This window comes from Typopeltis vanoorti, chromosome 15 (genome assembly GCF_054136105.1).
Source record: "Typopeltis vanoorti isolate ZY-2024b chromosome 15, IOZ_Tvanoo_1.0, whole genome shotgun sequence".
Classification (NCBI taxonomy): Eukaryota; Metazoa; Arthropoda; class Arachnida; order Uropygi; family Thelyphonidae; genus Typopeltis; species Typopeltis vanoorti.
In genome coordinates, this window is record NC_143563.1 from 74,653,826 (window position 1) to 74,668,231 (window position 14,406).

The following is a 14,406-nucleotide window of genomic DNA, read 5'->3' on the forward strand; positions in this document are numbered from 1 at the left end:
AAGAATACTTTTTACTATCCAGAAAAGGACAAACTTGGTGATGACCTCTATCCCTCTCTCTCTCTCTCTCTCTTGCAGATTCACTCCAATCACTTTCTCATAGGCATTCTGTTTCTCCTCATATCTCTTCTGTAGGCATTTCCATAAATAATGTTCTATTGAACTGGCCAATCATTCCTCCAAGATTGTAAAAACACAAGCAGCTACTGATAAACATTCACTTACTGTTCTGTTTTGCACTTATCAACTACCTGCTCCTCCTTCTCTCTCATTTCTACCTTCTGTTTCTTGATTCATTGTGCTCCCCCCCCCAAAAGATTACAACCTTCACCCCTCTGCCCAAGAAACACATCAACAGATGACCCCCCCCCACTATCCCTTTGCATGTATACACGCACACAACACTGATGTGCTACAGGTTTTGGTTTATATCCACTCCTTATGTGTGTGGAATATAAAAGAGGAAAAGAAAAACTAAATAGTCAATTGTGTCATAGACACAGAAATGACAAATGAGCCCTCACAAGCTACAGATTTACATGGAAGGAAGTAAACTGTTGATACAAAGTTGGTATATGTGAAATGTAACTTTTTGAACCACTACCTCAGTATCCTGTACTCTTTCAGGGTGTGTGTATATATATATATATATATATATATACCAGAAAATTACGACCCAATTAAACTATTTAGGACTATCAAAGTTTGGTTAGGCATTATTATATTCATCTCTCTATGTACATATGATATCCAAAATTTGCCTAAATTAAAAAAAAAAAACAGTTTCCTAAACAAAATCAAAATTTAAAGGTTCTTACCCAAAGAAGTAACTGGGCTATTGCAACATTACCAGAAGCAGCAGCTAAATGCAATGGTGTCCTCATGTCCTGTGGACTTACCGTAACATTAACTTGATCAGAGGAGGTAGTGTGGGAAAGTACTAACATGAGAAGCTTTATATCTGACTTGGACACAGCATCTATTAATTGCTAATAAAGGAAACAAAACTCTTTAAAGTTTGTGTTTTGTGTGCCGATGACAGTTTGCAACTTATTAATTTATTTACTAGTCTAAAAATTAGACTACAGAAGTTACTAGATTTCTTAAAATCTTCTGTTTAAACAATATGAGCTACTTAAAAATGAATTTTACAATACAAAATGAAAGTTGACATTTGTATTGAAGCAACATGGCTAAGTCATCTGTCAACTGGTTCTCTGCAATTTATTTGATACAAATGGCATAATTTAATAGGTGCTAATATATCATCCATTTTAATAGTTATTAATTTTTACAGATGAGAGCATGAAATTAGAACTGTTCTGAATATTAGTTTACATATACAAAAAAAAACTGCATAATGTTACTGATAAGCAACCACAATACTTACACAAGTTTTGAAGGCAATTCGAGAGAGAGCCATTATTGATGAGAAAATCACATACACAAAAACTAAGAAAAACTAAGCAGAATAGGTTAGGAAGGTGACACAGTTGGTAAGGAAAGAGGAAGTACATTCTTTGTACCCAGCACTTAACCACCAGGCCAAAAAAAAAAAAAAAAAAAAAAAAAAAAAAAAAAAAAAAAAAAAAAACCAACGTCAAGTTCTTTCAGTGTCACCAATAAAAGAAAACTTGATTCTGGGAGGATGATACCATTTGATGAAAATGGTAGACTGGAAACTACTACAGAAGATACAGCTGAAGTATTTAACGAGTAATCCATGGCATATTATTGTCAACAGATCATCAGAGAGATGACATGAGAATTACAAAAAGTCGAGAGGTGTTTAAATGTACATAGGGAGAAAAAGAAAATTAAGCAGTAAAATAAGAAACAACGAAGTATGGAAACAGGTAAGTCAGGAAGTAACGGAAATTAGGTGAGTGAGGTTGTTTGTAAAAAGAATGATGTTATTTGGTATGGTGACTCCATAATAGACATGCTACTGATAAGCGGATTATAACTTAGAGTTTTCCCGAAGCGAAAATTAAGAATATAAAGGAAGCAATTCAAAAATAGAAAATAAAATAAATGAGATTGTAATTGTAGTGAGTATTAAGGAATTAACTAGTGATAAGTTCAGTATGAGAAAGGACATTAAAGGGTTGCTGGAAATTGTCAGTATATTACCTTGATATGATAAAAATGAATTAAGAAGAAGGGCTATGATAGCAAACGATTCAATGCATACCCTGTGTAGAAGGAATGGATGTGAGTTTTGGATGTTTGGAGTGAGTTTGAGGAAAGACTGGATTTGTATAAGAGGGACAGCCTACACCTGAATGCGTTTGGTAGCAGGAGTCTTGAAAAACTAATTATTAGTATGAGACCTAACACAGAGTCAGGGAAACTAAATTATAAAGGGAGAAATGGTGAGAATGTGAGTGTAAAAGCGACAATGTTATATAACTGTGTTAATGATGGGAATGGGCTTTATCACAGAAATGGTGATGCGGAGAGAACGATTTCGACTTTGTGTTCGTCCAGTTTGGACCCATCAAACATGTGCAAAGATGTCTACATGTATAAGGCACTAGAGAAGAATAGAGATCTTAAGGTTATCTCCAACTGTCATGCAGGCTGCAGACCAGAGTTCTTTTTGTATGCAGGTAGATTATTATGTCTGTACACAAATGCTAGGAATATCAGAAAGAAAGAAATAGAATCAATATGTTGGGACCTCAGATTGTAGGCATTAGTGAGACCTGGCTATCAGAATCAGACATACTAACTGGTATTGAGTGTAAAGGGTACAGTATTTTTAGGAAGGATGGAGAGGACGTACTGCTAATGATATTGGATGACTTGAATCCAGTTAGAGTTGAGACCTAACAGTATTTCATGTGGCAGTGAGTTTGAAGCCATCTGGTGTGAAGCAGAATCTAACAAGATCAATTGCATTGCGGGTGTTATTACTGACCTGGTGGATTGGTTGTTAGCAATGAAGAAATGCATCACCAAATAGAAAAGATGAGTGCGAAAAGAGTAATCATAATGGAAGACTTTATCCAAATATTGATTGGGTAGCAGTACAACCTCATGAGAAGAATGAAAATTAATTTATTGAGCTGTTGCGGGACAGCAGCACGTGACAGAAGGAACTAGAGGTCAAAGTGCTAGATTTGGTTATAGTCTCAGAGGGCGTTTCAGAAATGTAACTATTCTGCCTCCAGCTGGTGACAGTGATCATGCAGTGCTCACTTGGGAAGTGACTAAGTTTATGAATGTACCATTCAGAAAAGGTTACATGCTGAACTACAAAGCAGGAAATTATGACCAACTGAAGAGTATACTGAGTTCAGTGGAATGGGATTGGATGCTGGATAGAAAGTATATTGACAATGCAGGGGAAGCATTTAAATAATACTTAATTGATGCGATATCAGAATGTGTCCTGAGAGTACAAAGAACAAATAGGAGTCAAATAGATGCATAATCTTATCAAGCAAGAGATTCGTAAGAAAAGGATGATGTGGAAGGAATACCACGTGCATAAGATCTGTAATGAAATTATAAGCGTCAGGCTAGAACAGTCACAACTATTGTATGGAAAGCAAAGTCTGAGTATGAAAAGAAACTGGCTCTGCATACTAAAGACAATTCACAAGAATCTATCGATATGCTGCAAGTAAAAGAAAGAAGGAATATGAGAGAATAACTCTTCTAAATGCAGATGGTGTTGAGGGTAACAGATGCAGAAGAGGTTGTTCAACTAATGAGTGCCCATTTTATTAAAAGCTGTCAACCTGGTGTATGCAACATTGAGCTCACCGCTTCCTCTTCACTGGATGAACAAACTCAGATGTATGAGGACAAGATATTAGAGCTGTTGCACAAACTAAATAAGACTTCAGCAATAGGAACTGATGGGATATCAGAGCACATGTGCTAAAAGAGGTTCAACTGAACTGCTATTCCTTTGACCAGGTCGTTTAATATAATTCTCAGAACAGGGTAGATTTCGAAGGAATGGAAAGAATGAATGATATTAGTATCTCAGGAGTGGTGGTGAAGATTTTGGAAAAATTGATTAGGGCTCGCATTCAGAAATGGGTTGACAGTGAATCTCTACTTTGCAATGAGCAACATGGGTTTACTAAGGGAAGGTCATGTTTTAGCAACTTGCTCACATTCTATAGTAATGTTAGCATTAAACTAGACAAGGGGAATGGATTACACTATAATACTTTTGGATTTTGCTAAGGCTCTTGACAGAATATAGCATGGAATACTGTTGCATATCCTGGATAATATGGGTTTGGATTATGAAATATTAGTATGCTTACTGACAGATGTCAAAAATCAGTATATGGGAGATATGAGTCTGCAAGATTTAAAGTAACTAGTGATGTACCACAAGGATCGGTCCTTTGTCCACTGTTATTTAATCTGTACATTAACGAAAAGATTTGACAAGCGACATACAGCTATTTGCTGATGATGCAAAGATAGGTAGGGTAATCAGGAATGCTGCTGATATGCAGTACTTGCAGAATGATTGAATAGGCTGGAATTGTGGGCATGGAAAATGGATGTCAGTTCAATGTCAATAAATGTAAAGTCATTCACTTTGGCATGATTAGATATCCAATGTCATATTATATTGTTGGGATTATGCTGGAAGAAACTGATGAGGCTAGGGATCTTGGAGTGTTAGTAGATAGGGAGCTGAAATTCAGGGGCCATGTAGCAAAGATTGCAAACACCAGTCAAAAGATAATTGCAATGCTGAAACGAATGTTCACATGCAAAGATAAGGATGTCATTTTGCCTCTTTACAAGGCTTTGATAAGACCTCACTTGGACTATTGTGCACAGGTCTGTCTCCTGGTTTCTGTTGTTATTCTGATATATTGGAGAGAGAGAGAGTGCAAAGGAGAGTATCAAAAATTTTATCAGGATTGTGGAATACTGATTATGAAGACAGATTGAGAATTTGTAGACACTAGCAAACAGGAGAAAGAGGGGTGATATGATTGAGACTTACAAATTTCTGAAAGTGTCATATAGGATTTCAGTTGATGGAATTTTTCAATTTATGGAAGGTGGGGAAAGGAAAAGAGGGCATCCTTGGAAGCTGAGAATGAATGCTGCTAAGAAGGGGTGAGAGCTAGATTTTTCTTTAATAGGGTAGTGGTGATTGGAATGGACTGCCATTGGACGTTGTGAGTGCAAGCAGTGTGAATGAATTCACGAATAAGTATGATAGCTGGTGTGTGTGTGTAGTATGTGGCGTACCTCGATGAGTCCCTGACTCCCTGGAGGTTTCTATTAATAATATTTCATCTTCATGATGTGATATCATGTGCAAATCTCAGTATAGAGGGAATGATGGAGGGACTAATAGTGAAAGAGCAGGAAGACATACAAAGAATTAAGTAATCAAGTAAACTTTCTGTTTAATAAAGCTATAGGAGTTAATGATATAATGCTGCATCTTGTAAGGGAATGTTCCAAGGACTTAGCGGCAGTTCTGATACTCTCGTTTAACAAGAGGCTTAAAATTGAAGGGAGAACCAAATTGCTCCACTTTAGAAAGAGGTGCCAAGACTGAACTTCAAATTACAGATTGTTTTTTTTTAACTGGAATTCTAGATTCCAGCAATGACAGTTGGAATCCAGAATTTGGCTTACAGCAAATTCTCTATGGTTAGTATGGATTTGTCAAGCGAAAAGGGGGGGGGGGGTCTTGTTTTAGCAATTTTTTTCAGTTGATTAGGCCCCATTTGACCCATGCTTTTAAGTCATCCTTGTAACTTTATTAATTCCTTTCCTCCTTTCTATCAGTTCCCATCATTAAAATCTCCAATGATTTTAATGATGCTCAATGAACTAATTTGTTAATACAAACTATTTACATCTTCAAGCTTATAATAGCAACTGATACTGATTCTGTCCTGCTGCTTCCTATTTCACATCTGATATCATCAAACGTATTGCCTTTCACAATCCTCATAATGATATTTTAAGGAAGGAGATGAATATTTTTTTTATCATCCCCCCCCACACACACAATGCTATAAAGTCTATAGCAAATAAATGCCATATGTGGGATAGATAACTAAAATAATTTAATTACTATTTCTTATGTTTTTCCCTAAGTTAAATTAAATTAGCATCTTCATAGATATGTACATGCAGGTATTGCATGAGTAGACAAAAGTGAAGAAACAAAATAAGTCTAAACTATTATAAAGGTTTTATTATAAACTGTTTTAGGGCAGAATCAAGGTACGGCCTTTCATACTTAAAGAAAGCCTTTCTTCCAATGGATTCTATGGTGGATATTCAAGGCGCGTCCTGAGCAGCCATAGTGATGATGCCAGATGTAGTCTTCATGTGCAGAGTGATATTGACTATCTTGTCTTTTTACCCATAGCTAAGAGAGATTACTGCAAGATAGTTGTGATGACATAAGAGAAAGCTCTAAACTCTGACCCCCCCCCCATGTCCCCAGTGCCTTTTTAACATATCTGAACAGTGGTCAATCTAAAGTGAATTTGATCCTAGGATCAAATTCAGTTTAGAAAAAAAGTAAAAAGTCTGCCCTGCCTAGATACTCTCATGACACACTTATATGATGAATCTTTAGAGTTCACTCTACAGGAAGTCCATGTATGAACACATACAGGCAGATATAGTCACACCACTACCACCATCCCCCTCCCCAACCATATGGCATCTTATATACTGATTTGCTCTGATGCTCTCACCAGATCAAAAAAATATTGATATCCAAATACTCCACTTCTCTAACAGGCTACTATAAATACATCAACATTTTATGTATTTGCAGCATTTCTGAGAAGTCTGCAATCTAATGACTGCTTTCAGACCATATCAAAAGCTTGCACAACTTATCTACTCTCCCAAAGACCAGCTATAATTCATCATGAAAAATCCTGTGAAACCTCATGAGAAGAATGAAACTGAATTTATTGAGCAGTTGCAAGACAACTTCAAGCAGCATGTGACAGAAAGAACTTGCAGTCAAAAAGTGTCAGAGGGAATTTCAGTTAAAGACATAACTATTTGCCTGCGGTTGGTGACAGTGATCATGTGGTACTCACTTAGGAAATGGCCAAGTTTATGAATGTTCCATTCAGAAAAGGTTACATGTTGAACTAAAAAGCAGGAAATTATGACCACAAGGGGGGGGGTATGCTGGGTTCTGTGCTATGGTATCAGTTATTATATATATCAAAAAACACTCATAATGATCACCCTTTGCTTGTCACTAACCCAAGTTGCTTATATATTTCTTTGTCTCCACCTTCTATGCTCCCTGGCCTGTATCAACACCCTACCAAATATCTCATTCTATCAACCTCCACTTTCACATACTGTTTCAAAACCACTGCCACTTTTTTTTCATTGTATCTCAACCTACACAAACATAATTCCCCTACTATCATTGGCAGTACTCCCGCCTTGCTTTTCCTATCTTCACGAAAAACATATCTCCATTTCTATTCCAGTCAAGATATCATTATCATCCAACCACGTTTCACTTATTCCAACTATTTTTGGGATACATAAACTCAACGGCATTTATAAATAAACATAATTCATTTCTTGGACTATAGCCAGTCCTACTCATGCTGTTTCCTGTCTGTGGCTTCTCCTTATCTTCTCCTGTCTACTCTTCTTTTGCCCAGATGTAATCAGGTGTAAGACAAGGATACACATTATCTCCATTCTTATTCATCATCTATATGGATGATCATATTATGAGAGAAACTGGCATCAAACATGATATTAGAATTGGTGATATCGAATTTAGCTCTCTGTATTATGTAGATGATGCTGTAATCCAAAAACACATCCATGCAAGTCTCCAGGCTTCTCTAAACTAATAACAGTTTTAACATATTTAGCATGAAAATCAGCAATAAAAAGCCCCTACATGTGGGGCACCTGGTCATGGTAGAGGGGACACCCCAGTGATGGTACTGACCCTTTTCATTCTTCCTCTTTTTCTTTGCTTTTCTTCCCGTATTCTTTGCTCTACTTCTCCTGAGTCTTTTTCACTATCCCTTTTCCAGACCACCATCACTGGGATCCAATGCCCTGCTGCCTAAACCTGTGGACATCCAGAAAGGGGGATCCTGGTAGTCTTGCACTACTTTGGCCTCTGCTTCGGCAAGACGGGTGGTCCTGGATGGCCCAGCCAGGATCAATCGGCTAGTGGGCTTGCTTGCAAGGGTCAACGGTGTTGCGGTCAGTCTCTCACCTCATGGTCCCGGGTCGGGATCCTATACCTGCTGCAGTGCCGGTATAGCATCCATGGTAGCCCTGGCGTTCCACTCCTGAGCACATTCTTTGCTTGCCAGGTAGTGGGCGTCCATGTGTGGCTTCGTGGTGGGTGGGAGCTCTGGCGCCGAATTAAAAATTCCTTAAATATGAATTCTTCATCCTCAAATGTTTCAGGAACCCTAACAAAGTCCCAATCAAGTACTGATAATATAGACACAGCATATGGAAACAGAAGTAAGAAACAAAAGATATCGGATACTAACAAAAGTGTACCAACCTTTTTAATCATTCATGCAACAGGTGAAAAACCAATTGGGAAAATGTGACTCTTCTTTATCCAAAAAGGTTTAGAAGGACTGGCAGGATCTCCCAAAACTGTCAAGAAATTGCGTTCTGGCGATATCCTCGTGGAAACAATGTGCAAACAACATTCCGAGAAACTACTGAGAGCAACGACAATGGGTGGAATACAAATTGCAGTAACACCTCACAGAACACTCAATTCCAGTAGAGGAGTGATATCAGAATGGGATCTCCTTGAGGTTCCTGATAAGGAGATATGTTCAGAGCTTAAAGATCAAGGGGTGACAGGTGTGAGGTGCATCCTGATACGCAGGGATGGTCGCCTGGTCTCAACCAAGAACATCATCCTTACTTTTGATACACCTAGGCCTCCGACATCTGTAAAAGCAGGGTATCTCAGCTGTCCAGTTAGAATGTACATCCCTAACCCGCTGAGATGCTTTCAATGTCAAAGATATGGACATGCCCATACTACCTGTGCTCGATGTGGTAGTAAAGAACATGAAAATAAATCTTGCTGTGAAAAAAAAAAGCTAAATGTGTCAACTGTCAGGGAGATCATCCAGCATACTCTCATGCATGCCAGAAATGGAAAGATGAAAAAGAGATACAAAACATAACATATCAGGATGCAAAAAGAAAGCTAGCCACCATTACACCTGTTCTACGATCCTCTTATGCTGAAAAAGTGCCAACAGTAACTCAAACATGTATGTCTATTCCACCATATTTGAACTTTACGATCGTAAGTGCTTCTCTGTTGAGCGCATTAATCACAAGACCTATGGCCTTACTCCAGAGACAACTTAAAAAATGGTCCCATTCAATGAAAACTCATCTGTCAAAAAAATTATGGTGGAGACTTCACTCAAAGATAAACCACCAGACACTCACACAGAAAAAATGGATACCTCGATACCCACTGAAAGCAAACTAAGCATACCAACTGACCCTAACACATTTGATGTTTGAACACTCTACCAGAGGAAGAGATGGACGCTGGCCATCCATACTTCCCTAAAACAGTGGATAAATATAAATCTGACAAAGGTAAGCCCTCAACCTCTCAAAAACCAGATAAGTCAATATAATCAAAACAATAGGAAAATTTTTACAATGGAACTGTTGTTGGATCTGCCAGAATATTGACAATATCAAGATGTTGTTGCAGAAACACAAACCTTTCTGTTTCTATCTACAGGAAACTTACTTAAGACCCAATGAGGACCATACCTTTAGGAATTTCAATGTTGTATGTAAGGATAGAACTGGAGATGGTCCTGCTCATGGAGGAGTAGCTATCCTAGTGGGCAGTCATACTCCTTTCCATCAGGTCCAACTTAATACTTCTCTGGAAGCGGTAGCGATTCGCTTCTCTGTGGGATTCCTTATTACAGTATGTTCAATTTATTTACCACCAAATGCTGAGTTAAACGAAATTGATCTTGATAACCTTATCTCGCAACTGCCTGAACCCATACTTTTGATGGGTGACTTTAACGGTCACAATACTCTATGGGGTAGTGCAAACACTAATAGATGAGGTCGAAGCATTGAAAAAATTCTTGATAATAATAACCTTTCTCTTCTAAATAATAAACTCAATACTTTCTTCCATATGTCTACCCACTTATATTCTGCAATTGATCTTACAATCTGTTCCCCTTCCATTCTTCCACTGCTCATGTGGGACGTTGAAGAGAACATATATGGAAGTGATCACTTTCCTGTTCTTTGTACAATGTCTTCACAGGAACCATGTTCACCCACACAGATACCTATATGGAAAATGGACCAGGCTCACTGGAAAACTTCTTTCATCTTGCAAAATTTAATGCTGATGCCATCAGTCAAACACCTATCAATGAAGCTGTAAAATATATAACATAATGCATTGTCCAGGCAGCAACAACCTCCATCCCAAAAACATCATCTCGATTTCCAGTCTATCCAAAGCCTTGGTGGAACCCAGAATGTCAAGCAACTAAAAAAGATCAGCATGGAGCATATTTCGTAGATATCCCATCACATCAAATTTAATAACTTCCAAGCGTGCTCGAGTTAAATGAAACCAAAGCACGTTTTGTAAGACATCAGAGTCGAAAATAATCATGGATCCAATTTACTACATCAATTAATCAAATGACTAGTCCAAAAATTGTATGGGATAAAATCCGGAAAATGAAAGGCAGATATAGTACACATTGTTTGTCAACCTTAGACTATAATGGAAGTGTTCTTGCTGATCCCAAAGCTATTGTAGATACTTTAGGAGAAACTTTTGCTAAAATCTCAGCAACAGCTTCATATTCTCCAGAATTTTTAATACTGAAAGAGCAGCAAAAGAAACAAAGGCTTAATTTTTCTACCAACATTCTTCAGCCATATAATCAGCCATTTGTCAAGGAGGAACTAAAAAGGGCTCTCCTACAAGCTCACCCTAGTGCAGTAGGACTTGATGACATCCATTATGAAATGATAAAACATCTACCATCATCTTCCATGGATTTTCTTCTCTTATTGTATAATAGAATACTTGCAGAGGAAGAGTTTCCAAATTCTTGGCATAAGTCAATTGTCATTGCTATCCCAAAACCAGGAAAAGATCCAACACAAGCAAATAATTATCGACCCATTGCTCTGACCAGCTGTCTTTGTAAGATACTAGAGAAAAGGGTTAATGCCAGACTTCTCTGGTATTTAGAAAGAAACAGTCTTCTTTCCAATACACAATGTGGTTTCTGTAGACATCGATCAACTTTAGATCATTTAGTTCGGTTAGAAACTTGTATAAGAGATGCATTTCTGTAGCGAGAACATCTTGTCTCTGTTTTTTTTTTGACATTGAAAAAGCTTATTCTTGTGGAGAGGCTTATACGCTGGTTATACATGATAACTAATAATTAAGGAATTTACAGCATACACTAGAAATATAAATTAAATAAACTTTAATATATACTTTCCGATATTTCGGCAAGCAAATGTCACATTGCCATCTTCTTGGGAACTTATTACAAAGACAAGTGCACACAAGTACTACATAACAGCAAATGAGAACAGAAGCTAGGAAGTTAACGTTTTCCTAAAGTCCTGATGGTGCCCCCTGGCGGGCTATATTGGTAGTTCTTGGCCTTTGGACTGAAGTTCTTCTGATACATGTTTCCCAAATTTGGGGCAGTCTCATGCATCCAAATTTGTTGAGGTTTGGCATGTTCCTAAGGGCTGAGGCTGATTCCATGAATAGTCTTTCATATTCGAACTTGCTGCAGTGTATTACTGTGGCTTTCTTCCATCTTTTTCTGTGGAGAGTATCCAGAGCGTGGTCTGCAAGCCCAGAGTGGCTGTACTTGTGAAATCGGATGTAATCCTTGTGTTCTGAGATTCTGATATTTGCTGTCCTGCCTGTTTGGACAAAGTAGGACAGTTTACAGCTGCAAGGGACCTGGTATACACCAGGTAGGTCTAGGGGAAGTGGTTGGTCTTTAGTGGAGCGGATAAGGGATGCCAATTTTCTATGTGGTCTGTAACAGGTGGTCAAGTCACCATCAGGACTTTAGGAAAACGTTAACTTCCTAGCTTCTGTTCTCATTTGCTGTTATGTAGTACTTGTGTGCACTTGTCTTTGTAATAAGTTCCCAAGAAGATGGCGTTTGCCGAAATATCGGAAAGTATATATTAAAGTTTATTTAATTTATATTTCTAGTGTACGCTGTCAATTCCTTAATTATTAGTTATCGAAAAAGCTTATGACACAACCTGGAGATATGGCATATTAAAAGACCTCTATAACCTAGGTCTCAAAAGACACCTCCCTATATTTATTAAAAACTTTCTGTCCAGGTGAACTTTTCAAGTCAAGTGAGAAGTACGCTATCTCGACCATATCTTCAAGGTGTTCCCCAATGGCTCTGTCTTAAGTGTAACCCTTTTTGCTATTAAAATCAACTCAATCATTGAACAGCTTCCTCCCACTGTAGACAATGCTCTATATGTTGATGATTCACAATTTATTGTCACTCACGTAACATGAGGGTAATTGAAAGACAACTTCAGCAAGCAATTGATCATGTCTCTTTGTGGGCTCTTAATAATGGGTTTAGGTTTTCAACAGAAAAAAGTGTCTGTGTACACTTCTGTCGAAAACGCACTCCTCACCCAGATCCTGAACTAAGAATGGGACCTACTGTTATTCCAGTAACCACAGAAATCAAGTTTTTGGGACTCATTTTTGACAGAAAACTCACATTTCTAGCACACATTTGTCAACTAAGAGAAAAGTGCAAAAGAACTTTGAACCTCCTTCGCACTCTATCCTCTACTGGGTGGGGTGCTGATTGAGCTTCATTGCTCCATCTTTATCGTGCACTTATGTTCAAAGCTGGATTATGGGTCCTAAGTCTATGGTTCGGCAAGACAGAATAACCTATGATGGTTGGATTCCATCCATCATCAGGGTATATGGATAGCTACTGGTGCCTTTCGCACCTCACCCACTCCAAGTCTCTATGTAGAAGCAAATGAACCGGCTCTATCACTTCAACAAAAACAGTTGTCTCTTAATTACGCCCTAAAAATGAAATCTCTCCCAGATCACCCTACATGGAATAGTATCTTCTCTCTCTCTCTGCATTGGGAAGCTCAATATCACACACATCAAACTGCTATATATATCCTTTTGGTATGCGTATTCAAGAAACTGTACAAGCTGTTAGTATAAATGTTGACAACATTAGCTACAACTAAACATAACAGCATTCCTCCATGGCAGGTTTACACACCATCCTGCAACCTCTCACTTTGTCAGCTACAGAAATCTTATACCCCATCATCTATCTACCTGCAATTGTTTAATGCACACAGAGCAGCACACGCTGATTTCTTACCCATCTATACTGATGGTTCAAGAACTAACACCTCTGTTGGCTGTGCTTCCTGACATTATTATCTCAAATCAGATCCCACCTGACTGCAGTAATTATACAGCAGAATTACATGCCATTCAGCTTGCACTTGTGCATATAAAAGAAAACTGCTACCAAAAGTGTATATTTATACAGACTCATTGAGCTCTTTACAAGCTATCTCTTCTCCTATGTATAATCCTCATCCAGTATTTTATGAAGTGCTACACCTGCTTCACAAAATGAAAATCCTTAATTTCGATGTTCGGTTCTGCTGGATTCCCAGCCACATCAGAATCGAAGGAAATGAGGCTGCAGCTGCTAAATCAGCCCATACCTTCTCCACATACTATTGGACAGTTCCATATACAGACAACTTATAAGATCAAAGCTAATTGCTCAGTGGGAGTTAACATGGCAAGAAACATCAACAAACAAATTATATAACATTAAACCTGAAATTAAACATTGGCATTCTAGTCAACGTACAAAGAGAAGGGAGGAGGTTGTTCTTGCTAGGCTCCATAGGTCACAGTCACCTTACGGATTCTCATTTACTGAGAGCTGATGACCCTCCCATATGTGAAAAATGCAACACACTATTCATCGTATTTTGATAGATTGTCAAAAATTTGCACGAGAGAGGAATGAAATTTTCACCTATCTAACCAAGACATATACACTCGGGGAAATGCTAGCAGACTCAGGCAAATTGCATGATGTTTTTAATTTTTTAGAAAGAATTAATTTGTACAAACACATTTGACCATAAATTTGTTTATATGTAAATACTCTTTTGCTTAATTTAACTTTTATACATACATATTATTCATTATCTTAAATCTGACCAATTATGTATTACCATAGCCCTTGATCTTATATATTTGTATCACCTTGCTGTAATTTTGTTAATATGTAAATACCATAATGCTAAACTTAAATT

At 37.8% G+C, this 14,406-nt stretch overlaps 1 protein-coding gene across 3 annotated transcripts in view; it reads right to left on the reverse strand.

The window, feature by feature from the left end:
- Window positions 1-14,406, reverse strand: part of LOC150098898 (centaurin-gamma-1A-like) — a 273,420-nt gene that overhangs the window by 24,388 nt on the left and 234,626 nt on the right. For all 3 annotated transcript variants that reach the window (XM_090404607.1, XM_090404608.1, XM_090404609.1), the window contains exon 19: window positions 819-989. In XM_090404607.1, coding sequence (XP_090260733.1) covers window positions 819-989 — 171 coding nt within the window. The remainder of the gene's footprint in view (window positions 1-818; window positions 990-14,406) is intronic.